This window comes from Fundulus heteroclitus, chromosome 6 (assembly GCF_011125445.2).
Source record: "Fundulus heteroclitus isolate FHET01 chromosome 6, MU-UCD_Fhet_4.1, whole genome shotgun sequence".
Classification (NCBI taxonomy): domain Eukaryota; kingdom Metazoa; phylum Chordata; class Actinopteri; order Cyprinodontiformes; family Fundulidae; genus Fundulus; species Fundulus heteroclitus.
In genome coordinates, this window is record NC_046366.1 from 29,991,201 (window position 1) to 30,018,431 (window position 27,231).

General features: G+C 39.8%; 1 protein-coding gene across 1 annotated transcript in view; it reads right to left on the bottom strand.

Moving 5' to 3' along the window:
- The window catches only part of tep1 (telomerase-associated protein 1), a 66,697-nt gene that overhangs the window by 31,048 nt on the left and 8,418 nt on the right, over positions 1-27,231 (bottom strand). Inside the window, exons 5-30 of the mRNA XM_036138570.1 lie at positions 24,564-24,728; positions 24,352-24,489; positions 24,193-24,264; positions 23,626-23,750; positions 19,837-19,994; positions 19,604-19,713; positions 19,404-19,482; positions 17,725-17,917; positions 16,365-16,641; positions 15,829-15,981; positions 14,703-14,771; positions 12,715-12,833; positions 12,536-12,613; positions 10,619-10,762; positions 10,244-10,535; positions 10,045-10,157; positions 9,535-9,543; positions 8,622-8,735; positions 7,068-7,185; positions 5,887-6,075; positions 4,792-4,979; positions 3,862-4,003; positions 3,604-3,783; positions 3,432-3,524; positions 3,214-3,349; positions 902-1,061 (exon numbers count right to left, since the gene is read on the bottom strand). Coding sequence (XP_035994463.1) covers positions 902-1,061; positions 3,214-3,349; positions 3,432-3,524; positions 3,604-3,783; positions 3,862-4,003; positions 4,792-4,979; positions 5,887-6,075; positions 7,068-7,185; positions 8,622-8,735; positions 9,535-9,543; positions 10,045-10,157; positions 10,244-10,535; positions 10,619-10,762; positions 12,536-12,613; positions 12,715-12,833; positions 14,703-14,771; positions 15,829-15,981; positions 16,365-16,641; positions 17,725-17,917; positions 19,404-19,482; positions 19,604-19,713; positions 19,837-19,994; positions 23,626-23,750; positions 24,193-24,264; positions 24,352-24,489; positions 24,564-24,728 — 3,614 coding nt within the window. The remainder of the gene's footprint in view (positions 1-901; positions 1,062-3,213; positions 3,350-3,431; positions 3,525-3,603; positions 3,784-3,861; positions 4,004-4,791; positions 4,980-5,886; positions 6,076-7,067; positions 7,186-8,621; positions 8,736-9,534; positions 9,544-10,044; positions 10,158-10,243; positions 10,536-10,618; positions 10,763-12,535; positions 12,614-12,714; positions 12,834-14,702; positions 14,772-15,828; positions 15,982-16,364; positions 16,642-17,724; positions 17,918-19,403; positions 19,483-19,603; positions 19,714-19,836; positions 19,995-23,625; positions 23,751-24,192; positions 24,265-24,351; positions 24,490-24,563; positions 24,729-27,231) is intronic.

Here is a 27,231-nt window from a genome sequence, read left to right on the forward strand (position 1 = left end):
ATCTTATTCTATTGGCAAATAATCTTATTTACCTGCTCAAATCAAGGAAAAATACTTTAAAAACACTTAAAATTCTCATTTTCAGTTCCATTTTTGCTGAGAGTGAATTTTGGAGATTATTTTCCAACTCTTCACTGCAAAAAGGGAACTAAAAGTATGTACAATTTTCTTGAAATTAGTGTATTTTTCCTTGGTTTGAGCAGGTAAATAAGACTCTTTGCCAATGGAATAAGAGTTTTGCACTTAAAATAAGAACATTTCATCTCCATGGTCTTATTTCAAGTGCAGGGAGCCTCGCTGGAATATATTCATTCCACTGGCAAATAGTGCTATTTACATGCTCAAATTAAGAAAAAATATACAAATTTTAAGAAAATTTGACTTACTTTTAGTTCCTTTTTTGCAGTGTTCTACTACCATCCTGACTGTGCAGGGTCGCAAGATAAAAACGGGTTCTCCTCCGGCTTCGTCTGTCACAGTTTAGGTCGTTTTCAACTTTCTGACTGATTATGTTGGAGTATTTAGACCAGTAAATGTGTTCTTGGAGCAATTATTTGGTCTATGAAGAGCAAAACTATCCCGTCTTACTTAAATTGTATGTTTTCTAGTGTTTCCCATTTTGAAAAGGAAGTAAAAGATCCTTGTCACATTGCATTCATATCACAGAGAAAATGAAGGTCATGGATTAATAACTAAAAGATCCAAGAAGCTCTGATCACATTAAGAAGTTTAGATTATATTGCAGTTCGTTAAGTTTATTAGGCACCAAATATTTAGTGACACTTTTTCTCCACTGAATGAAGTGAAATTAAATAATATTCTAATTGATCTTAAGCTCTCGCAGTCAAAATGAGAATTTTAAGGCTGTTTAACCCATAATTAATTGCTTATGTCACTGTACCTTTGTAAATTCTGCACAATACGGGTGAAAACCGCCATGGGAATCCGTCCTTTCGGCTTCCTGGACCGCTGCAGCACTTCCTCCCATGTGACCTGCCCGTCCCCAGAGGCCAGGTCATTACAGGTGCTCAGCAGAGAGTAAAGGTCTCTCTCCTTCAAACCTGCAAACAAAGATCATCAAATCAATATAAAATTGTGTTTATGGTACAAATCCCAACAGAAGCGTGCCTCTGTTTTAGTGCTTAAAGTTCATTAAGCACTCCTCCCTACACATATAAGGCCCATCATCCCCCCTGCTAAAAACCCTGATGATGTGCGGTATTTACTTTTTATAGGTAGAGGGGAAACCCCGCTAGACCAGGTAACCCAACTTAAATCTAAAATCAAAGTCTGCACAACATTTTATCTGGGTTTTCTACCATCACATTGCTTTATCATTAGTCATCAAGCTTTTAAAACTGCAATCCAGTTCCTTCAGTGTGAACATCTGTGCTTTTAACTCAATTGCTTATTTAATAAAACTCCTCCCTGTGATTTTTCCCCCCCCAGTTTTTTGGGGTTTTCTCAGAGGTTAACCAGCTAATCCTATTTTTAAATCACACATTAACATTCATGAGGTGCTTTGCATTGAACATCTTTGGTTGAATCTGGGCGTGTAGAGGACAGAACATGATGTGGTACCAGCTACGCAGACATTCAGGTACAGCTGTGATCTATAAAAGGGAAATTGCATGCTGGTGTGGCTCCGCATGGTTTTATAAATCTGAATTTTAATTTTTTTTCTTGCCGTACACAGACTTTTATGGATTGTACACAAAGTTTTATAAAAGAGACCCCGGGTCATTTGCAAAGCAACACTTTCAATTTACAGGCCCATATCTTTTGTTTTAAACCATCACCTATAGTCATGAGATACGGATCATGACCACAAGAGCAAGTTCCAGGACATAAAAAAAAAAGACTTCCTTCACAGGGAGGCTGGGCTCAGCATCAGACATACAGGACTGTCTCAGAAAATTAGAATATTGTGATAAAGTTCTTTATTTTCTGTAATGCAATTAAAAAACATGAAATTTCATACATTCTGGATTCATTACAAATCAACTGAAATATCGCAAGCCTTTTATTGTTTTAATATCGCTGATTATGGCGTACAGCTGAAGAAAACTCAAAAATCCTATCTCAAAATATTAGAATATTTCCTCAGACCAAGTAAAAAAAAAAAAATTATAACAGCAAAACAAAATCAAACATTTGAAAATGTCCATTAATGCACTCAGTACTTGGTTGGGAATCCTTTTGCACAGATTACTGCATCAATGCGGCGTGGCATGGAGACAATCAGCCTGTGGCATTGCTGAGGTGTTATGGATGCCCAGGATGCTTCAATAGCGGCCTTTAGCTCATTTGCATTGTTGGCTCTGGTGTCTTTCAGCTTCTTCTTCACAATACCCCACAGATTCTCTATGGGGTTCAGGTCAGGGGAATTGGCAGGCCAATCAAGGACAGTAATGCCATGGTCAGTACACCAGTTACTGTGAGAATCTGATGTCGTCTCTTAACCACTACCATACTTGTGATTTAGTTTACTGAACCAAGCTGTTTTTCAAGGCTCAGGAAACCCTGCAGTGTTTCGAGTTAATTAGACGATTCAAGTGATTAGTTGAATAGCCTACTAGTATACTTTTTCACGATATTCTAATATTTTGAGATAGGATATTTGGGTTTCTTAAGCTGTAAGCCATAATCAGCGATATTAAAACAATAAAAGGCTTGCGATATTTCAGTTGATTTGTAATGAATCCAGAATGTATGACATTTCATGTTTTTTAATTGCATTACAGAAAATAAAGAACTTTATCACAATATTGTAATTTTCTGAGACAGTCCTGTAAGTTGAGAAAATGGGATCTCGAGGGAGCTAGTAGTGAAGCTTCTCTCTACAGCAAAAAAAGAGCTGAGATGTTTTAATCATCCTGCGTAGATGCTTCACAAACACCTCCCTTCTCAGGTTTACTAGTCACATTCCAGAGGAAGGAGACCCTGGGAGCATATTTGCGGGGAAAATATTTGTCTTCCTGTCCAGGAGCATCTCCAATGTCTGGTGGTCCTAAACCAGAAGTAATGGGATGTTTCCCTCCAAGAACCAGTCGCTCCTGTAATGCACTGACCAATAAGCAGATGGCAAAGGATGCACGGATACAAATTTGAATAAACCGTATCTAAAGTGCACCTGGGACTAACTAACCGCCACAACGAGACATTCGTGTTTGCAAAGGAACAAGCAATGGAAACGTTCTTGCAAAGCTTTACCAGCAGCGCTGACGGTGAGGGCGGCGAGGGTCAGACGGAGTCCTGGGACGTCTCTGTAATGGATGCAGAGTCTCTCCAGGCTGTGCTGCACCAGCAGGGCCAGAGACTGAGGCAAACCCTGCAGCGTTTCCTTCAACTGAAGCACATCAGCATGCCCTCATTACCCCTCATCGACCGGACGATTATAGAAGAAAAAACATTTACGTGCAAGTTTGTACCTTTTCAAAGGAGGCAAAGTTCCTCAGGTCTTCACAGGCCAGGTGCAGATACAGAGGACTCACCGCTCCCTTCTTTGTTATTAAAGTCTGGAGCTGCATTCACGGCACAGTTTTTTCAGTAAAAACACAAGTTTTAGCAACACTGAATCTGTAGAGAATCTGTAATGAGAACCTGGTTGTTGAAGGCGGAGTCACTGAGCTTCTTCCCAAAAACATCCAGCTCCTTCTGAACGATCTCCTTCTTGTCCGGCAGGCTGAGCTGCCCCAGGGAAAACAGGACCGCGCCTCTTTTTTTGGCCAGAGTTTGCAGCAGAGGAGCATTGGACGTGACGCTCAGGACTAAACAGACACCCTGAAGACAAACAAAGAAAGTTATGTGTAACGTCACATAAATCCTTTTTCACTTAGTTTCAATCCTCTTGTGACTGACTTGTGGAAGCAGCTGTGGGATCCAGTCAGAGCTGAACTGTCCTCTTCCATCCTGGATAAGATCCACTCCATCAACCAGCAGCACCAGAGGTCTTTTCGTGTTCACCTCACTCAGAGCGGAGTGAAACTCTGACAGCAAGTCCCTGATATTACAAAAAAAGATGGTAAAACAGCGGGTAAACGAAGCCCATCTATAGCTACGTTTACATGGACGAATGTAATCGTAATAAATGGACCGATAGGAATAAAAATGCGTCATATAAACACGGCAATCGGAATATTGTGATCGGATTAAGCTCAATCGGAATGAAACCATTTTCCGAATGAGAAGAGTGGTTTATGTTGATTGATAAAAAGATCTACATGCATATAAACGCTTGTCAGGATAAAGTTATTCCGAATGTGGCAAACTGATCCGAGGGAGCATGTGCCACCGACGTAAAAGTGACGCATTTCTCTGCGTTGGAAAGTGGCAGAAATACGTCAGGAAGCAAAACAGTCAGGGCTCCTGATAATCTTTGTGTTTAAAAATAAATAAATGAAGAAAAGAGCTCAATACTGTTGTTTATTCAGTAACGTTTCAACCGTAATCAGAACCTCGTGCGGTACAATCCAGCCTTGGCGCTCGGAAGAGAAACAAACTCGTACAAAACTGCTTTGTTTGGTATTTTTTGTTGTTTAGCAAAGATGGAAGTATTTCTTCTTCTGTGGTATTTATAGGGAAATTTGATAACTGCGCATGTCAGAGTGATTCCATTCTGAATAAAGCCAGGTGCATATAAACGCACTTTATGATTGGATTAACTGATCGTGTGCCCAAAAAAAAAAAAAAAAGGGTACAATCCCATTCATTTTGTTTTTTAATCTGAATACGTTTTAATCCGATCGTGAAACTTTGTGCGTGCAAACACAGCTTATAAGAGTCTCTTACCTATAGACGAGAGGAAGAGGCGACTCTGTATTTGTGCGTCTGATCTTCCTCAGCCACTGCGCGAGGCATCGCAGGAGATTCTCCACGGAGCGCGCCGACTGACTGGCGGCTGTGGAGTACGAGATGACGTCACAGCGGAGGTCTGGGTTGGATTTCCGTCCGCTTCGGATGGCGTCTGCCAGGGCAGCCTGAGGACAGGGAACGATGACTTTAAGGGTAATGGCTCGAGGAACCTGTCCATAATCACCACAAACAGGCCTGGTGGCGAGGGGCCGCCCAGCTACTGGTGAGGGAAATAGTTTGGGTTAACAAGGATTAGACGGCCCTTTAAAAGCAGCTTCCTGTAACACCTCAGGATAAATGCCTCCAGCAACGCTTACAGTAGCTGCACATGAGGTAGTTTTAAAAAGATTTTAAACCTTGTACAGTGGATTCAGCCTTTGGTCTGGTTTATAATGCTCCTCCTTCCTGTCTGTCAGAGAGTGTCTTTTAGTTGGGCTTTGATTGCTCTTATTTATAATAAAAAAAAAGTAAAATGATACAAGTTCCAGTGACAGGGGCGGTTCTAGACAGGGGCCAACAGGGGCCCATGCCCCTGTAGAAATGGCCCCTGTTATGGCCCCTGTACTAAAAGCATGATGTTAAATAAACTTCTCATAATTATTTGCAATGGCAAAGAAACCATAACTGATTGATCACTTTGACCAATATTATTTGTTACCTATACAGTTTTACTCTAAAAAGAACTTAAAACTTAAGATGTTTCACGTTTAGCTTTAGCCGTATTGAGCAGGGGGCAAAGTTTTCATCTGCTTGATCAGGGGTCTGAAACCTGCAGTTCCAGAGCCACAAGTGGCTCACTTAATATTATTACACAGTTAAATATTGCCATTTTATTGTTTTTAATTTTTTTTGTTCTGTGCCCCTGTGAAAAAAATACTGGCCCCACCTTGGCCCCCCTAATAAATTTGGTCTAGAACCGCCCCTGTCCAGTGAATCAAAGTTTATCGAATCCTAAATATAGTCAAAAACCTTTATATTGATATTTTATTGTCATAACCATGGATTTCAAACCCCTGGGGGTGTAAATTTTACCATGAAGACAGTTTTTCCCTCTCCAGGTGCGCCTTCTATCAGCACCATTCCTCCCCGGGTTTTAACCTGCGCCACCAGGTTCACGGCGCTGGACAGCAGCTTCGCTCTGCCGAAAAACTGCTTCTGCAGCGCCCCCTGGTGAACGTCCTGCACAGAAACCTCCGACGCAGTCTCCGTCTCCTCTTCCTCCTGCAAGATGGACCCCAAAAAAAAAACATTTTAGAAAAAGCTACGTTAAATCACCGGTACACTGCAAAAACAGAACTAAAAATCAGTAAAATTTCCTTGAAATTAATGTATTTACCCTTGATCTGAGCAGGTAAATAAGATTATCTGCCAATGGAATGAGTATTTTTATCCCTAAAATATGTAATTAGATATACTGCACTAGAAATAAGATGATGGAGATGAATTGTTCCTATTTTAAGTGCTAAAATCTCATTCCATTTGCAAATAGTCTAATTTACCTGCTCAAATCAAGGGCAAATACATTCATTTCAAGAAAATTTTACTTGTTTTTAGTTCTATTTTTGCAGTGTAAAATATATGAATAGTAAACAGGCTGAGCTTTTCTAGTCATGCTGACAATTCAGTTTCAGAGTAAAGCCACATTTATAGTCAAGCATCTCTTTGTAGATCGGTAGAAAAATACTACAGCAGGACGATTTAGAAAAAAAGTATAAAAAAAAACACATTCAAAACATGTATCTTAACTTTAGCCCTGGACATTTTATGCTGTTGCTTAGTGACCTATTTTTTTTTTATAAAGACATACACATTGAATTCAAACCTTTTTTCAACAACTTTTTTACCAAAACTGTAAGTTTAAAAAAAAAAAGAAAAAGAAAAAGAACGTGTGCTCTCTGAACTCTGAAGGGGGCGGAGCTTGGTGACGGAGCATTCCTGGGTCTGCGTTGTGATTGGTTGGGAGGATGAAACGACTGTTATATTGATAGGCTAGAATGTAAAAGGAAGGAAAACTGTTATTCTATTTAACTTTTTATTGACCCTTTTTGTCTATCATCGATATACATTTATCAACCGATATATATCGTTATTAAATTATCGTCCAGCCCTAAAAAAATCCCTTGCTCAGGGGCACATCTACATGTGGCAGAAGGATTGAGTCGCCTTTGGCTACAGTCACCTGTGTGGCTTTAGTTTCTTTTTATGTCACTTACTTCCACAAACAGCTTCTTAACGGCCACCCAAAGGTCTTCCAGCACAGCTTTCCCAAAGTCCTCCAGCTTGGTCAGGTATGGCTTCCCCTCCACAACGCCGCCCCACGTACACGAGTAACTATGAGAGAGAGAGAAGGGCGGTCCAAGAATGTTAGATGAGGTTTCAAAGTCAACCTCTTACCCAGGTTTCATCAATGCAGCGGTGATCCAGCTGTGGGGCACGCCCCCTGTGAAGGATGGGAGAGCAACCTGACTCTCGCCAGATGGATGTCGTTCCGCTGAGCTCCACACGGCCATTCGGAGGGATTTCAACAACACATAAAATGGACGAGCCAATCAGGATCACTGGGAGGGATTTTCGTAGATGTGATGCATCAGAGAAGCGACTGTTTGGATTCAGATAACGATGGAGCGAGGAAGCAAGCGGTAACGTCGACGCTGCTGTTTCATCAGTGTTGTCCAATCTACCCAATAATAAATTATTTAAAACAACACCAGAGAACGGCTGTGAAGTGAATCCAGGTGTTCAAAGTGTAGTTTTCCTCTCTACTGTCGCTTCATGCATGCTCAGTATGAGGGATTGCTGCAAAGCCATAAAAATGCAGACGACTGTCCACTGTGGCTCTACGCTCTTTCTGGAGGAGTGAATGCTGCTTGGAGGGACTTGATGCAACCTGCTGGCTTTCCTTAGAGAGGAAACTTTCTGACCAATCTGGAGGATTTGATTGAATTTGACTTTGTAAAGTGCCTTGAGATGACATGTATCATGAAATAGCCACTATATAAATAAAACTGTTAATGGAAATTATGTTTTTGCCTTTCTACTGTCTGGGTTTGGAAGAGCTTGGAGCGTGTCAGTAAAGATGACGGACAAGCGGTTTATCCAATCATACGCAAGGATTTTGATAAGACCCCTCCTTCTGAAATCCATCTGCTACGGAGCGATCCCAGATGGACGTGTGGAGCTTTGCTTGAACAGAAAACGTTTGAGAAGGACTGCATTAAGGAGACGGGTGCTGCGTCCTTTTTTGTTTAAGTTTTAGAATCTTAAATTCCTTAAAAACATAAATTACAACCCGGAGAAATGCTTCAAGGAATAACTTTGTGTTCCTTGAAAAGTAACATGTACACTGCAAAAATAGACCTAAACATAAGAATTTTTTTCTTGAAATGAATGTATCTGTCCTTAATTTGAGCAGGTAAATAGGACTATTTGCCAATGGAATAAGATTTTTGCACTTAAAATAGGAACAATTCATCTCCATCATCTTATTTCAAGTGCAATATATCTAATTATCTTATTTTAGGTGTAAACATACTCATTCCATTGGCAAATAATCTTATTTACCTGCTCAAATCAAGGGCAAATACATTAATTTCAAGAAAATTTTACTCGTTTTTAGTTCTCTTTTTGCAGTGTACTTTTGTTTAGAAAAAAAAAACTGATTTCTAATATGTTAGAATGAATTGGGCTGTTACAATTTTTATAAAAACAGTTTAAATTGAGGCTCACTTTAGTAGGATATGTTTTCTTTCGTCAGTATGAAGACTCACTTTTCCGTGACTTTGACTCCGTCATCCAACAGTTTTCTCTTCAGAGACGTCATTCTTTCCTCGGCCTCCTTGGATTCAGCCGCAAAATCTGATCTCCAAGCCACAGGGACTGACCTGAACATGAAAGCAGGAAGAAAGACGTGATATAATATATAATATAATATAATATAATACACACTGATATTTGTGAGTCAGTGATTTAGCTGCATGTGTGCAGCTGTTTTTATGGCCCGTTAAGGACTGATGATTTAACGGAGCTCTGCAAGGAAGGATGGGGCTGTTTGATGCTGACGTTAAAAAAAAAAAGATTGTAGTTTAGGCTAGAACAGGGGTCTGCAACCTGTGGCTCTTAATAACTTTGGCTACAAATTATATTTTTATTATGGTGTTTAAATGTACACTGCAAAAAGGGAAGTAAGTAAAATGTTCTTGAAATTAGTATATTTTACTTGATTTGAGCATCGTCTTATTTTGTTTATTTTAATTTTTTTATTTTCAATTTCTTTGAGCAAAAATACAAGTAAGATTTACATTGAGATGTTAAGACATTTTAGTAGTGCTCAAAAGGAGTAGGTAGAAGTTCAAGAACTTATAAGGAAGCTACCCCCAATTACAATATTCATGTCATGCAACATATGCAGTCTTTTGATCAAAGTAGGCATTACAAATCAAAGCACAGTTACACGAATACAGTGTCTTATATTTCAAGTGTAGGATGTCTGATTATCTTATTTTATAGGTAGAAATACTCGTTCCATTGGCAAATAGTCTTATTTAGCTGCTCACATCAAGGAAAATATACAAATTTAACTAATTTTACTACTTTTAGTTCTCTTTTTTGCAGTGTAATAATGATAATAAATGCAGGTTTTAGCAGTTTCTCTTTGGAATAATTGATTTTAATTTTCACAACAGAATGATGCTAAAATTGCCAGTAATATTTAATTTAAATCAATATTTTTTCATTAGGTTGGATACTATAATTTTTTTTTTAACATTATCCACAAATATCAACATCCCGTCCAACCCTTTTTTTTTTATAGACATAAAAGGGCGTTTCTTTAATGATGACAATATTTCCTACAGTAGATCTTTATCAAAAATTAGAACTTGTCTTTTTTCTAAAGGCCAGGCAACATTTGTGGCTCCGAACGGGTTTAATTCAAGCGGACTGTAGGAGAAATGGCTCTTTAGACTGTAAACGTTGCAGACCTCTGGTCTAGGAGGACGACATGGGAGATAAAGACTTAAACACCCGTCCTCTGCTGTTAAAGGCGTATCTGTGTGAGACAGGCTCAAAAAGCTAAGCCCACGTGTTGCTGTGCGTCTTCTCTCTGTTTACAGGTTAATAAACGGGCCATGAAAGCTTTGCAGTGAAAATGTGAAACAAACTAGTTCAGGTTTCCTGCTTACTTGGTGACGCTCGGGATCTCTGAAGTAGCAGAGCATTCGCTGAGGCGCCGTGCCGGGGTACAGAGCCTGGAACTGACGGATCTCCATCTCTGTGATGGAGAGGCCCGCTGGAGCAGAGGCCAGCTGCATTAGAACAACATCATAATTTATCGTCTGAACTGTGATAAACGTTGGAATTAGAGGCCAGCTCCACATTTCCCCGCTCTTACCCAGCTGTACTGCGGCAGGTCGGGGAGGACGGGTCTGGGCGGCACCTGGCCGTACCGCTCCCCCAGGATCCCCACCAGCATCTGGCTGCGGCACACCTCCGACAGACACAGCCCCGCGGCGCGCTCCGACTCCTCCTCCGTCACGCCCCAGCGCAGCTCCACCTCCTGCAGGTGGAGGCGGTGGGGGGCGGCGCGGCGGCGGAGCTCCGGGAAGACGCAGCGCACCAGGACGTCCCGTTCGGCGTGCATGTCTCTGAAGGTGGAGGAGACGAACACCCGCACGCCTCGCCACCTAGAGGCATTTAAAACAATGAATCAACGGCGTCAAGTTAAACCTCTGAGCACCAAATCTTTTTTCCAGACAGGAAACTTCACCTCAGCTTCGGGGCAGCCGGCACCGAGACGACTTGGTCTGCAGCCTGCGGTTTGCTGGATGCGTCCGGTGGTGGGATGTTGTAGAGTTTGTCTAAATGCTCCACGTGATCCAGCAGCCTGGAGGATCCTCGCTCTGCCACAAATCTGATCATTTAAAGATACGACTTTGGTCAGTTTAGCTCAGCAGATAGATTATAAGATGATATGCAGCTTCAGGACCTCTGAAACCAACTTTAACTCGGTTAAACTTGGTTAATAGACATCAGATAATCCATGGTATTTTGGGCATAACTTTAACCTTGTCATTCCCTACTATGTACCTTGGAAAAATCCCAGAGGGGCTTAGTAACAGGGATACGTACTTGTTGAAGATAATTATGATTGCGAGTAAGAAAGCAATTACTAAATGTTGGCTCCAGTCTAAACCCCCCCCACTGTAAAGCTTCTTGTAGATATTATAGATCAGATTTACAATATGGAAATGTTGACCTTTGGGAAAAAAATGGGAAAACTTTAATGCCAAAGGTAACAGCTGAGTCCTTGCCTTTTTTTTTTTTTTTTTTTTTTTTACCATGCGGCTTCTTATCATTTGGACTGATATTCGGGATGTTTTCTTTCCGTTCACCTATTACAAATTCATACAGTAAGATGTTTGAGAAACTTTCATGTCTATCAATGTGAATGTATGTTACCTGCCCTAGCCCTCAGGTGTTCGTGTTGACAGTTTGTATTTGTATGTTCAAAAATGATTAAAAATAAAGTAAAAAAAAAACAACAAAAAAAAAAACAACTTGGTCAATAGACGTCCAACAACCCAAAAAAATGTTTTCTTCCTTACTAATTAGTAATCTTTTTGTGCAAATACTATTTAGTTAAGTGCCATCATCCAGGCATCCAAAGTCTGTAGAAATGTAATGAAGAGCATATTTTATTGCAGTAGCAAAATTTGTCACTGAAGAATTACTTAATGTCCAAGTCTTGATTCAAGAAATAAAACCACTTTTAACTAATTCAGTTATAACCCACTTCGATAAATCTAACATTTTGTACACTGCAAAAACGGAACTAAACACAAGTTGAATTTTCTTGAAATGAGTGTATTTGTCCTTGATTTAAGCAGGTAAATAAGATGATTTGCCAATAGAATGAGATTTTTGCCCGTAAAATAGGAACAACTCATCTCCATAGTCTTATTTAGAGGGCAGAATGTCTAAATATCTTATTTTAGGGGTCAAAATATGCATTCCATTGGCAGATAATCTTATTTACCTGCTCAAATCAAAGACAAATACACTAATTTCAAGAAAATTTGACTTATATTTAGTTCCGTTTTTTTGCAGTGTAATTTACCTTTTACCTTTAAAGCTGAACAAATCTGCAGAGCTCACTGGAGAAAAACAGCAGCACCTCTGGGTTACAGAGTGTTCACGCCAACCAGGAGACATTTCAATGCAAACTGGAGCTGCCAGAAAAGAAAAAAAAAGGCATTTTCTGCCCCACCGTCGCATAAATAAACATGTGAAAGCTGCAACTGGATCGTCGACTGAAATGAGACTAAAATTCAGCTTTTTCCAACAAAAACTGAGCGAGGAGGTAAATGAACAAGTGGAAAAGCAAATACTGTAAATTGTGTCGGAGGCTCTGAACAGCGAGGAAACTTCCTGTAGAGCGGATGGTAAAAATTCACTGCAGTTTTTTTTTTCTGTTCAAAATTAGAGGGTCTCCTGGAAATGGGTCTTTATCGAATCAGTCAGGAAGAATCCGTTCCAAAACACGAGGTCAAAGGATGTCTCACCTCTTTTAGGCGAGAAACATCCTCGTATTGTTTTGAATCATGAACAAAAAAAAATTTAAATGCATTCCTAGGTGGAAGATGGATTAAAGATTACATGTCATTAGTTAAAACTGCCTTATTACCTGAGGAGTTGCTCACTGAAGCCACACAGCATCACACAGTTCCTGTCGTTAGGGTCCAGTAGAGAGAGTCCAGTAGAGCTAAACAGAACCGTTCAGAATGAATTAAAAACTCACAAAGCTAAGAGAGCCAACCACAGAGGGTAAATGCACAACAGCTTATCAGAAGAAAAAAAAAATACCCGTCTGATAAGAAGATATGAACCGAGAGAACGTTTTTATTTTCCCTTTTGTAGTTCTTGATGGCCCATTCCATGTCGCTGTCCAGCCACGAGAGTGTGATCGTGATGATGTTATTCACCTGGAAAGAAGACGGATTTAGCTCGGACGTCATTTCAGACGGATCTCAGCCGCGCTAACTGTTAGGGCTGTGCATAAAAATCGATACAAAGATTAATATCGATGTTTTTAAAAACGATTTAATATCGATATTCTGGCTTTCAATATTGATATACCTCCCAACCCCTAGGGGGCGATATTACAGCACGCCATCAATGTTTACAACAAGGAAGTGCAGGTGAGACGATTCTAAAAATCAGACGTTTGGGCACATTTTTGGTTTCTGTGATACGTTAAATGCATTGAACCAAATGCACTTTATTTTCCTGTTAATATATCAGGGTTCAATAAATTAAAAATAAATATTATATTTGCCTGGTTTTGTTGATTGAATGACTTTGAGCATTAATTTGAAAGTCATAAATATCGATATTGGAGTCAAATCAAATCAAGCTGAGCTATATCGAGAATTGTCTTGTATTGTGAGCTATGTATCGAGAATCGTATCGGCTCATCCTAGATGATACCCAGCCCTACTAACGGTCCACTTTGTCCCAAAAGGAACTGGAAAGGCAGTCTAGACTGCGCCACCTTGCTGCAGAAGCCAAGAACTGCAGCTCCAAAGCGTGACGCCGTCATCGAGTAGGTTAGAACAATTTAGGGAAAGGAGCTGACTGGGTGTTGTAACAAAAAAAAACAAAAAAACATTCATACTTAATATTACACCAAAAACAATGGAGCTTTACTGCCTGTAAGGAGTTTAAATTAGGGAAAAACTAAATAAAAATGTAGATATATCATTGATTTTATTTTTATGGACTACTTGTTATTATTTGCCAATTTTCTTTTAATTTAGTCCCTGCTGAAATAAACTTTAGAGTGATTTTAAAATCAAAGTGTGCTGAGTTAGCAGCATATTATTTTTCTTTCTTTCTTTTTTTTTTAAATAGCAATAAACTGCCATTTTATAGCTAGACGTACACAATTTCCAGATAAATACCGGATTGTTTACTCTGTGCAAGAGGGATTTAGTTCACTTAAATTCATGCAATGCCTCATTGGCATATTTAATTATTACAATGCAAATTAAAAAGCAATTTAATTCAGGTTCAGAAGGTTTGAAAACAAGTAAAAGAGAAAACATTTCACTCTGTGTTATAGAAACAAATGCATAATGTTTTCAATTTTATTCTCTTAATACAACAATCAGACTTATTTGTTGCTTTAATACAGCATTTAAAGAAAAACTAGAGGACACATTTGGACCCATAAGACACTTCTTTCACACATTTATATATAAAAATAAGTAAATAAATCTATAAATAAATAATTAGACATATTTTAGGTATGGATAGAAAATTCCTTTCAGGTGTTTCTACTGTGGTAGAAACAAACACCCAGAAAAAAATAAATAAATATCAGGCCACTAAAGCTCCTCCAAAAAGCTGCTGCCAGAGTCCGGACCAAAACCAAGGAATTGATCACATCAAACCAGTTCTTTAATTACTGCATTAGCTTCCTGTTAGTCTAAAAAAAACACTAACTTAAATGGTCTTGGGTTGAGATACATTTTCTCAAGTAAGATGTGCAAACGCTGTTTGTTCCTTTAAATCAGGGCTGAACACATTTTTATTCTATTGCAGCTTTTGATACAACAAACTAATTAAATGTTTGAAACATTTGTTTCTTTTGTGCCTCTTATATCTGAATCTTAACATTTCTTTCCTCTAATGCAGCGTTTTATATTCTTTCCTTCTTCTCCTGTAAAGCCCTTCGGATCGAATGGTTCCATATAAATCAGCCTGCCTTGCCTTGAAGAGGCATGCAGCTTCTCTGCTGCCATTTCCAGCTGAAGACATCAACAACACCCATCGCGGCAGGACGCACTTACCTTGCTTTTCTTGGAAAACAGCTTGTAGTAAAAACTTTCATCCTGTTCTCCAGGTTGTTTTTCAGATTCCTGCACAATAAGCATTAATCCTTTGCATTAATTTCAAGAGAAGTATTTCATTGCCATGGCAAAAAAAATTTAAAAAATAGCATCGACAGTAAACTCAAAGAATTGGAAATCTCAGCCCTAAGGTCACATTAATCTTTTTTAATCACACTACATTAATTACTAATTTAAAGTGTTTTAATGCACATCAGTCCCAATAAGTAAATCGGTTGAAGGAAAAATTGGAGCAACCTGTAACGTTTTCAGAAAATCAGGAGATTTCAGTAGGTTTGCCAACAGATTTAGGATTCACACTAAAAAGGAACAGCTTGGAGGAGAGGTTGGCCTCTGCAGGACATGATGGCGACTTAAAGTCAGGATCAAGACAGACGGCTTTAGGGACTGAAGAGCCAGCAGATCCATCATCCAGCAGCTCCTTCGTTTGCAGAGGCAAAGACATGTACTGTGGATTAAAGAAAGATGTCCTCATTCATTCCACCGCATCAGCCTGCAGAGCAACGCATGGATTACTGGTGGATTTAAAAAAATGTTGGGATTATGAGGTCAGTCTTTAATTCTTCGGTGCACAATATGAAAATTTGGGCCAATTGATTTATTTCCAGTATTAATATTGCCGTTATGTCCTATAACCGATGTTTAACGATATGTGTGCACACATTTATGTTTTATGTTTCTGTGATGGTCAAATATTGTAAGAGTTTGTAGTGACTGAAAACCATTGTCACTGATTTTTTTGATGTAGGATATAGCCTAGACTTACATGCTGTTTTTTATATTCATAAAAAAAAAAAAACTAAATCATGTGATGCATCACTGTCACTTTAACATGACCGCACGACCAACCCCCTGTATAAACAGTTATAAAGGCAACTAGCTGGTAATAAACATTGGTTGTTAATTTAGTCCCAGTTTTATTTAGCGGACTCATACCGATATGTTTAAAAAATGACTAATAATGGCCAATACCGACGTTAATGCAGATATATTGTGCATCCCTACTCTTAACCCCACACCTCTGACTTCCCGATACACAGAAGTACAAAAAGATAAACATCCTGACCTTTATCTCCTTCATGATCCTCCTGACGTTTTCCAAAAAGACGTCAGAAGTCAGCTCGACCTCCCTGACGTTGCTGCCGTACACCAGGCAGAGACGGCAGTCCTCTGACGCGCTCTTGATCATCAGCGCCAGCAACGTCGCCGCCTCAGTAATCTGCAATAGTTTGTGGAAATGGACAGGACCAGCTTAGTGCACTGCAAAAACAGAACTAGAAGTAAAATGTTCTTAAAATTAGTGTATTTGTCCTTGATTTGAGCAGGTAAATAAGATGATTTGCCAATAGAATAAGATTTTTGCACTTAAAATAGGAACAATTCATCTCCATCATCTTATTTCAAGTGCAGGATGTCTAATTATCTTATTTTAGGGGTCAAAATACTCATTCCATTGGCAAATAATCTTATTTACCTGCTCAAATCTAGGATAAATACACTAACTTTAAGAACATTTTACTTATTTTTAGATCCATTTTTGCAGTGTGACGGCTAGCCCCCCCCCCTCCCCTTCATGCTACCGCCACACCAACAGGAACTCACAGTCGGGGTGAGAGGGTCGTGCTCTTTCTCTTTTCTCCGACGCCTGCGGGTGCCCTCCTCCTCTTCCTTGTCCTCCTCGTTGTCCGTTTCCTCCGGGTCGTGGGGGAAGCAGAAGTCCTGCTTCCTGCTGAAGGACTCGTCGTTCCACATGTTGGTGGAGAGCACGATGACGGTGTTGCCGGGCAGAGGGGGCACGTTGTAGCGGCAGGAGATCTGGACGGCCGTCTCCAGAGCCTTGCGGTAGCGGTCCACCAGATCCAGGCTGTAGAGCCGCTGACTTTAAAAACACACATCAAAAGGTCAGTCTATTTAATTATATCAGCTTTAAAGACGGCACAAGGCAAACAAAACCAGCTGAGCAATGTGTTTGAGAAAGTCCTTGGTTCATGTTTTGTTATTTATTCAAACAAAGGTTTCACAAGTTAACATTCTTTTGCTTGTTCAAGTCTAAGGTGGTCCTAATGGGAAAACAACATTAAATGTGCCAACTTTTGTGTTCATACAAATATAATAAACGCTTAATTAATCTCAAACTGTGCTTTAAAGCAGCACTGTGTAAGTTTTGACCCACATTTTAACTTAAAGGCATACTATGCAACATTTTTCAGTTAATTAATGTGTTCCATACCGTTTTGGATGATTAAATGAGTCATTTCAGGTTGAACAAAGGTTTTCTCGGCCGCCCTGGTGGTCTGTGGGGGAAATACCGAACTTGCAATTGCAAGAGCCCTCGGCCCGCACCCACAGGCTCAGAAGTCTCGTGCAAGACCGCGAAAGTCGGTCTCGCTTTACGGCGAGAACTCCATGTGTTTTTGCCCTGCCATTCACTATATACACGCGAAAGCAACAAAGAACCACGTGTTAACGTCAAATAAACAAGCAAGCATATCGAGTTATTATTATTATTTTATATTTTTTATCTTTATTTTTTTGAATGTTGGCGAGGCGGTAGTGTGAGTTTGGCGAGGCCGCCTCGCCAAGATAGCGCTACGGGAAACCCTGATGTTCATACCTTCACTGTGTTAGTCATTGTTTGTACTGCCGTTTTATCCACTTTTCGTTGCGTTCGCCTGTCTGCTAAGCTCAAAACAACCGCACCTGGCTTAATGGAGAAACCAGAACAGCTGAGCATCTTTATGACAGTGCACTTTTACTTTCGCCCTCTGGGGGGAGCCTCGCTGGAAAATCAACCCCGGTTGCATAGTATACCTTTAAGACCTGAGCGATGACTTTCTTGGCCAATTTCTTTAAGAAAGTGTAACATTTTCTAAGCGAAAAAGAGCAAAAAGCGTCACTTCATCCAACGTCAAATGCAGAATAATGTGAACTTCACATTTCTGCGCCGGCGATCTGGTTTTACCTGGCCTTCAGTAGCTGCGCCTTCTTGTTTTTGTACAGCCGATAGATGAACGGCACGCCTAGCGTCACCTTCATCCTCCTCTTCGTACACGTCTGCCACTCGGGGCCCTTGGAGCGCCTGCCCTTGGGAATCTTCTTCAGGATGCTCACCAGGATTTCTTTGGCAGTCGGCATCGCTTTCTGGGAGGCTGTAACTAAAAAGGAGAAAAAGTCGTATATTAGCGCATACTTCTAGCCGCACAAAAAAAAAAAAAATAGGTTATGAAAATTATGTTTTAAATCGTTTCCATTCTTCAAAGTTTACATATCTGTACAATTCTGCTGAAAAAACAACAACAACTTAATAGCTTGTTAAACACCTTTTGATTAATTTCTAATATTCAGACGTAATTGACTGGAATCTATCGGCACTATTTGCTTATAAACCATCAGACTCTTATTTGCGGCCCTTTTCAGGACACCGCATATAGTTTCTGTCAGATTTAGCTCTGGCCTCTCTGGGCCAGTTTAGTCAACTAGCGCGAGCGTCCAGAGTGTTTTAGAGGCGACCTTGCTCCAACACAGCGCACTTAATGACCGACTTACCTCCTCAGTAGCTCATGCTAAGGAAGCAGCCATTTTTATTAAGGCGTTCTGGAGCAGGGAGTCTCTAAAACATACAGGAAGCTGGCTCCTAAAGACTGGATTGGGCCATCTCTGCACCAGACTATTACAAATATATATTTTTTTAATTGTGCAGGCTTAGTATTTTATTTATTGAATGCGATGCAGGCATCAGCTTAATAAGATGTTAGGCTGCAAGCTTTCTGATCTGATGAGAATAATTTATTACACACGCTTAAAAATGTCTATTTTGCAGACTTCAATCTCTCAGGGACTGTCTGGTTAGATATCAAAGCAAATTGCACAATTCTGCAACAAAATGTCTTGCAGTAGTCAGCGAGGCACACAACCTCTCTAATTTTAAGACTTTTCTGTGTAACGAAACATGGTACAGACAGAAAAAGAGGGACAGAAGCTCATATAAGGCTTTAATATGGGATATCAATGGAAAGTTAAGTGGAAGGAAAATCCCTCAGCCTACAGGGCGTATGCAGCCCTGGTTAGGGGGAAACGCTGGTAAGGAGTGTTTCCGCAAATAAGATGTAATCTGACAACGGTTAAAAGCCGATAATAACTGCTTCCTGTTTAATTTTTTTTCCATTGTTCTGGTCGTTAAAAGTCATTCATTTGTTGATTGTGATGCAGGCTTCAACACAATAAGGAGCGGGATCGTTTGTAATTTCATTCATCTGAGGATGAAACAAGCAGATCATGATTCTGCCAAACAGTTTTTGGGATTCAGGTTGGATTTCAGAAAGCATAACATTCCTCTCTAAACGTTTCTGAAGTCTTTTTAAACCGGGCTGAGACAAATTAGACTTTCTGGTGAAGAAATACGTCCAGTTCTTTCTCCAATCTCTCCAACCTTCTCCTGTCCGATGCATTTGTACAGATAACCTCTTCGTAAAACTAAAAATGGAGTAAATTGGATTTAAGTCAGAGTTGTGCATGGGTGACTTAGGCAACACCAGACAGCGGGATGTAATCCTAGATTAGAATATTTTACTGTGCAATCATCCAATGGGATGTTTTCTGCATTGCAGTCTTTAAGACGTTCCTATATCTGATGCATCTCACCTAAAGCGCGGAGCTCCATGATGACTTTGTAAGCAGCGAGGAACCTGAAGGGAAACTGTCGGCTCTGAACGACCGCTTTCTGTGAGAACATCGACAGAACAACGTCAGAACGGGCCAAAGGCACCGAGGCAAACGCATTTTTCTTTTTCAGTTCACATGTGATACGTAAACCGATCTGAGTCTTTTCGAGCGTGTTGCACCTGATTGGTCAGCCTGCTGAGGATCTTTTTGTGATGCGCCTCACTGATTCCTTTGGTGATCATGTTCCTCAGGTTCCTCAGCATGGCCATGAAGGGAAGAGATCTGCTGTCTGAACGGGAGAAACGCACATCTCTCTCAGATTTAGGCCTCTTTCCCCAACCACATGCAAAAATGTAGGTTATAGAACATTAAAAAGAAACAAATTTTCCCCCTATCATTTCTTATTTCAGACCTATGAGCTTCTCCCAGGTGGCGGCCTTGTTGCCCTCCAGACTGAGCAGCCGTTCCCACGTCTGAGGCTCTTTCAGCTTCATCCGCTTCCCGGCTCTGTCCGGGTCCCAGACGCCCTTTATTCCACTGCGTGTGAACGCCTTCACCTCGCTGGGATACCTACAGGAAGTCAGACACGCGCATTTTAAGAGTGCTTTCTGCATCGTTTAATAACCGTTTATGAAATTTTACCGTAGAAAAAAAATTAAATCCTCACGGCAACTGTTTAACATTTTAGTTTATAGATTCTTCCACAAATTGGGAAGTTCAAATTGTAACGGTGCCAGGACAAAAATAAATGTCTGGCTGAGAAAATAAACCCAAGATTGAAACAAATTCATACCAATCATAGTAAAAAAAAAAGAAAGTAAACCACATTTAATTTCTAGGGCTTCACTTATTTGGAAATAATCAAGATATTATCGTCTTTACTAAGTTCTTTAAATCTAACGTAGTGTATAGTGTATAAGTGTATAAATAGACTTAATGGATTCCACATTCAAACTATTTATTATCCAAAAAGCACATAAACGGAAATGCTATATTCAGCATTATTGGCATGTCAGACAGATTAAAGTTCAGACTTTGACTAGGCCACAACAGCACCGGGATTCCCCCCCCCCAATCTCGGCCATTCTGTGGTAGATTTGCCTCGTTGTTTGGGATCCATCTCCATTTGATAATCTAGTTCGAGCCAAATGTCAGCGGCCCAAAACCTTCAGAGTTAATCAAATGTCAGACTCAGCTTTTAAAACCCAAGTCTCGTTGCCTTTTTTTTCCTCTTAGAGAAAAGATTTCCCCTTTATCTCCTCCATTAAAAGCAATTTTTTGTTCCATCGTTTTATAATTGTTCCATCAGTAACACTAAACCTGCAAACTTCTTAAGATTACGGCGGTTTCTGAGCATTGTACGACTTGATCTTAAAGTGAACTTGCTTGAATTTCAAAACAACTGTTTTAATTGGTTGAAAAGTTTGTTAACTTGTTCATTTTTGCCGGCGGGTCAGCTCCTAATCAAATGGAGAAAACTCGAAGGGAACCAGAACCTGTCGTTGCAGGCGAGTCCCACAACGTTCAGTCTGTTTATTGGTCGGATGCGTCTGGACTGGGAGAACCAAAAATAAATACAGGAAGCAGATGCTGTGGTCTGAGCGAGCAGAAGACATGGAAAACTTTAACATTGTACTAGTAAATTTATGGGTATCATCTCAGGCAAAATTATCCAGGAACGCTGAACGGATTTTAAGATGTCCGGAGCTTCCCCAAAAAGACGTGGCGTCAAAGTTTTTATTTGTTAGTTCACTTTACTGCATCCCACGATGCAATGCAAACCTGGAAGCTTGCTGCGTACACAGCGTTGTCAGCTTAGCGACTTTGTCTCTATATTTATCGACTTTTCAGAGCCGTAAAAAAGAGACTTTTTTTTTCTCCAAAAATGAGAGGACAGAGTGCCACTCTGCTCCGTTTTCATATAGAAAATGTAGAATGTGTGCGTAAAGCTGCCAGTGATTCCGCCTTGGATTACGAAGCGGGATATAAATAAATATAATGTGAATATAGTTTTTAATAGTCTTTTTTTTTCTTTGAAATTGTTGCAAAATAATTCCCTGACTTTCATTCACGCACAGCTTGAATCCCTTATTCCCCAGTTCACTGTGTGCCTCTGATCGCTGTCCATTAGGTAAAATTTGATGCACGTGGATTCAGGCGATGTAATAAAAATTCATGAATTATTTCATAATGTTCATTTGCAGTTGCAAACATATTTAGAGTGTTTTTTTTTAATCATATCTTTGTTTTGCCAAAAGCTTCTCTTTCCTACAGCCTTGATCACCAGTACATGAACAAATATGCAAATCACGTGATGACATCATCTAGCGACTTCTAGGACAGCCAATAGCGACCCTCCTTGCTGAGGAGTAGGCAACGACGTGAGTACAACCAGGAGTGGATCACATCGCAGCATAAACTGATCTAGAGTTCATTTAGAAGCGGACCGAGAGAGGGGGGGCAGACTAATTCAGTAAGGCGTAACTGCAGAGCTGTGTGGGCGTTCCGACTGGGCGGTCCTTCTGCGCACAGACATGTATACGTAGACGCCGCGTTGTCGGGTGGGAAGCGTGCCGACAGAGCGGCCATCTTAGCTCAGACCAAGGTGCAGTCAGACACAATACAAGTCAATTCAGGAAAATGTACTTTATGTTTTCAGACACTGAATTCTCACCCGTTTTCCAGATAAATCAACTGACTGAAAACGTCACCCCTTTAGGGGCTACATAGGACCAATTGATTGAATTAAATGATTGTCTAACTTAATAAATTATTTCGAATTTGTATTGAAAGTAAGCAAACTTCCAGAGCTCCGTCCGAGGATGCCCGATTTTTGCTCCGCTTATGGGTGCGCAAATAAAAGGACACTTGTTTTTTATTAAACAAACCATACATTGAAAAATATTGCAGTTACACAAAAGCATCCGAACCTTTCGTCCGTTGAAAGGCAGGTGACAGTCCGGATTTTGAATGCCCCACACGCATATTTGTCCTTCTTTTTCAGGCTTTATGCTAGGAAGCGGATTTTTTTTTTTCCAACTTTGCCTGGCTCCATGCAGCAAAATGTCCAATCGCCTACTCGCTCGGATCTGGTTTTTACCTGGGATTACATGTAATTAATACGCTGCGCTGCAGCTGTGTGACAGAAGCAGCGCTGTCAACTCTGCCTCTGTATGCTTTCTTTTTTTTTCTACAGTCGCTGGTAAATTTCGTGAGTTGTGTTTTTTTTTTTTTTTTTTTTTTTAGCTTTATTTTTGAACGTGCAGTCGCATATTTGGGGTGTTTCTCCAGTAGAAGCCCTTATCCTGACAGGACAGAATTCTATCGGCTACTACATATAATAGTCATAATAGTCCTCGCGCTGTGGCTTTCTCCTGACACCGCGAGCCGGTTAATATCTGTCTGCATACAACGCCGTTATTATTACAAATCACATGTGGTCCCTAGGTAAAACTAATACCCTGCGATAGGGATTTTTTTCGTCGGGACGGACATTTTTCGTCCGTCCCGCTGAATGAAGGAGATGGAGGGAAAAAATATATGTATTGAAGTGGGCAAATCAACGAACCAATCAGCGTTTGCGTTGGCGTGTGGGCGTTCCGACAGTGGGGGCGTTCTTACGCTCTGCAGTTATACCCTTCTCGACTAATTAGACCAATTTCAGCTTTAAATAATTTCCAGTCAAGAAATTTTCTTTGCCTACAGAAAAAAATAACGTTTAAAGATTAGAAATTACCTTAATTTCCTTCCCTTCTTGTATTAACAGAGTGCTGAATATTGTGTGAATGCTACATTTCTATTATTATAGCACTTTAAGCTTAGACGGTCAGCATCAGCAAAACAGCATTAGTAAAGCCAACACATGTGAGCAATGCCAAAAAACAAAAAACAAAAAACAAAAACATGTGAGAGATGCTAAACTCTTAACCGCCTCTAGGTGTCGCCACCATCAGGATCGATGCAAGGCAAATTTATTTCTACAGCACATTTCAGTACAAAGACAACGCAAAGTGCTTCACGTGACTGAAATACAGGAAAATAAAAAGAATAAAAGCAAGTTGGAATAAAACATAGAAACAAAATAAAACGTGAAAAAAAAGAAACTACAAAGTTGAACTAATGATGTTTCAGTAAAACAGTTTAACTAGAAAAGTCAAAGACAATCCAGAACAAATGTGTTTTTTTAATCGGTGCGTCTTACTTTCTTCCCAGAATGGCCATGACAAATTCAGCGGGTTCTTTAATGTGAAGCTTCTTGATCAACTTCTTCAGGCTGAACTCGCTCTGTTTTTTATCCACCACCACCCTGCCGCCCTCCATCTGGAACTGAATACAGAGGAAAAAATAAAAAACAAAATGCCTGTCAGGGTCTGAACGACTGCAGTTTAATCATCAAACAACCGACACGTCGCTTTCCGTCTACGGTTTGATGTAAACATTTTATTGCTGCTTGAAAGAATAAGCAAAACTGCAAAAATATAACTAAAAATAAGAAAAATCGTCTTGAAATGAGAGTATTTTTCCTTGACTTGAGCATGCAAATAAGATTATTTGCCAATGGAATAAGATTTTTTGCACTTAAAATAGGGACAATTCATCTCCATCATCTTATTTCAAGTGCAGGATGTCTAATTATCTTATTTTAGGGGTAAAAATACTCATTCCATTGGCAGATAATCTTATTTACCTGCTCAAATCCAGAGCAAATACAATCATTTCAAGAAAATTCTACTTATTTTTAGTTCTCTTTTTGCAGTGAAAACCGTACAAAGTTCTTCAGGCGATCTGCATCAGAGTTGAGAAGCTTGGCCCAGTGCTTCAGGTCTGCAGGAGCTGGTTTCTGGGAAAAAAATCACGAACAGTGTGTCAACGCAGCAGGTCGGAGGAAAGACCGACCACAACACCAGCAGAGTCCGTGTTTCTCTACCTTTCCCTTTGCCTTCTTCCGGCTGTGCTTGCAGCGGTGTTTGCGCGTGTTGTACTTGGCCAGCTGGTACTCGCTGAACTGCTTGAACTTGTCGACCAGCGCCTTCTTCAGGCACGTCGGCAGACAGCGGCCGAAACACTGGAAGGAGATAAATCAGATCGCTGGGATGAAGCGGAGACCGGACGGAGACGCTGGCGCTGCCGCAGACTTACCGTCGAGTAGATCCTGACCATTTCCAGCCAGTCGGAGGGAAGCTGCACGGCGGCGCAGAAATATCTGCGGACGTGAGGCTTGGCGGGGGCCAGACTGGCGGCCAGAGCCAGTAAGAAGTTCGTGGTGATCCTGATGTTTAACTCCTGTCTGGAGTAAACTGCAACCTGGATGGGAAACAACGTGCAAACATGAGAATAATGATGAAATGTGCGATAAACCCCAATTTCATTAAAATGGCACTTGGTTATTTTAATCTGCTACTTTTGTAGCAATAACCTGTGTTCAGGCAAAAATTACTTCATCATTAAAAAAAAATTAACTCGGTTTGATGCAAACACACAAAATTAAGGCGTGTAAGCCATTTTAAATAACGGTTAGGTTTATGTAATTAAGAACATTGTCCAAGTTTGTGGTTTTTAAATGATTTACTGGCATTATGTAAAAAAAAAAAAATATTGAAAAATTTTAATACAGTGCCGTGAAATAAAAAAAAAACTGGTCAGATTAAAAAAGATTGAATATGACGATTATTGCAGAAGGAAGAACTGTTAATCATAATAAAACTTGTAATTTAAGCAGGTTTTCTTCGCTTGTCTCTACATGCTGTCACCATTTATGGGGAAGGCTCCTGAATTTCTCTGGATTGGGGCTTTTTGAGATCTTCTCAAGAATCTTTATAGTAACTTTGCAACCATCATGAAGTTTTTGGTGAGACACCGGCTCAGAGTTCACTCAGACAGAAATCACAGACATCCATGAAAAACAAACAAAAAAATAAGATCAAAAATGCAAAACACACCTACCAAACAACACTTCCTGGAAAAGCTAAGAGTGTGCAAATAGTCCTTAGAATCTGATAAGATTTAAATGTCCAAATTAAAAGACATATAGCTGTCAGTTTTCAGGACGATGTGAAATACTGCGCAAATGTGTGAATGTACAAGAAAAACGCTTCCTGGGACCTTAAGAAGAAGAGCACAAAAAAATTATTGTGCAATTTAGCCTGTTTTATGTAGTCTGAAAGGTTCATTTCAATGAATTTTGTGATTCTACAGGTTTGACCGTAATGAGCCTGGGTATGGCTGGTGAGAATGTGACCAAAAAAAAAAAAAAAAAAAAATGAAAATCCCATTTGACTGAAAATGAATTATTTATATACAGCTAGGGTATTTATCCCTCAATAAACGAGAGTCATCTCTTAAATGTTTGATTTTTTTTTGTATTGTTGTTTGACATTTAGATTGGTTTGATGAGCTGACATATGCAAGTGTGACAAAAAATAAAAGAGCAAAGATTACTTTTTCAGAACTCTGGATTTTGTCACCATAAACGGTGGCAAGTATGGCAACAAAAAAATAAATACATAAAAATCTCATTGTTAGAAAGCAACATCAAAAAGCAGCATCTCGGGGGGAGTGGGGGGGGGGGGTCACCAGCTCTCGATAACCATTGCACGCCTTTGAGATGCTGTTTATCTGGACTTTGTGAATAAAAATCCACGAGTCTCTGCCAATAGACAGAAAATGGATCATGACTGGGTCTCTTAGCAGGATAATGACACGAACCATATGACCAAATACAATCCAAGGCTTTTTACCCAACTGTACTAGTGAAGTTAATTTGTCTGGAGCACTGAGCTATAATATACACTGGAGAGCTACTCGCCCGCTGTTAGAACGAGTCGCTTTGAAGCCACCGGCCGCCATATTATATTTTATTTATTTTATATATATATATATATATATATATATATATATATATATATATATATATATATATATATATATATATATATATATATATATATATATATATATATATATATATATATATATATATATATATATATATAATGAATACATTTAAAATATTTCAGCACCTAATTTCCTAGTAGTTGATAGTGTTAGTACATCCACTGACTGTAGAATTACCTGTGAAACGTTTTCACACAGCCAGAAAACTGCTTGTTGTTGCAACCAAATGCTATGGGGTTCTGTGAGAGTAGGGAGTAGCAAGATGGCGGCCAGTGACTTCAGTTTTTCGGCAAAATCAGCACTCCAGAGTGTAATATAGCTCAGTGGTTTGGAGGGTCTAAACCAGGGGTCACCAACATGGTGCCCATGGACCATATGTGACGCCCTCAAGTCTGTTCAAAGAAATAACAAAACCTTCCAGTGAGCTGCATCTAAAATGTTATTTTACTTAGTTGCTTTTCCTTTTTATAGATTAAAAATTTATAAAAAAAAATAAAAATAAAACATGTTTATATTACATGAAGTTAAGGTGAGCTCTGACTCTTGTGTGACGCAGTACCAGTAAAGTAGCTCTAAACTTCTAAAAAAGGTTGGTGACCCCTGGTCTAGATCGCTGCTAATGAATTAACTTTATCTTTCTGACTGCTCCTCAACTTTAAGCTGATAGCCTCTTCCGTTTGAAACGTTTTCTCACTTCATTTAAGAGGCGAACGCTCCGGCCTCTTGTTCTCACACCAGATAATACGACAGCAGGAATGGATCCGACTCCGTTGGTTTTTATTTGTGTCTTTCAAAAATCAAACATCATAAGCCTCTTCCATCTTGTATGGCTGAAACTCTGACAAATTACAAATGAAGGTCATTTTACTGTGTTTGAGCAGCGTTTATGTTTATCAAAGGTCAGCAGTACAAA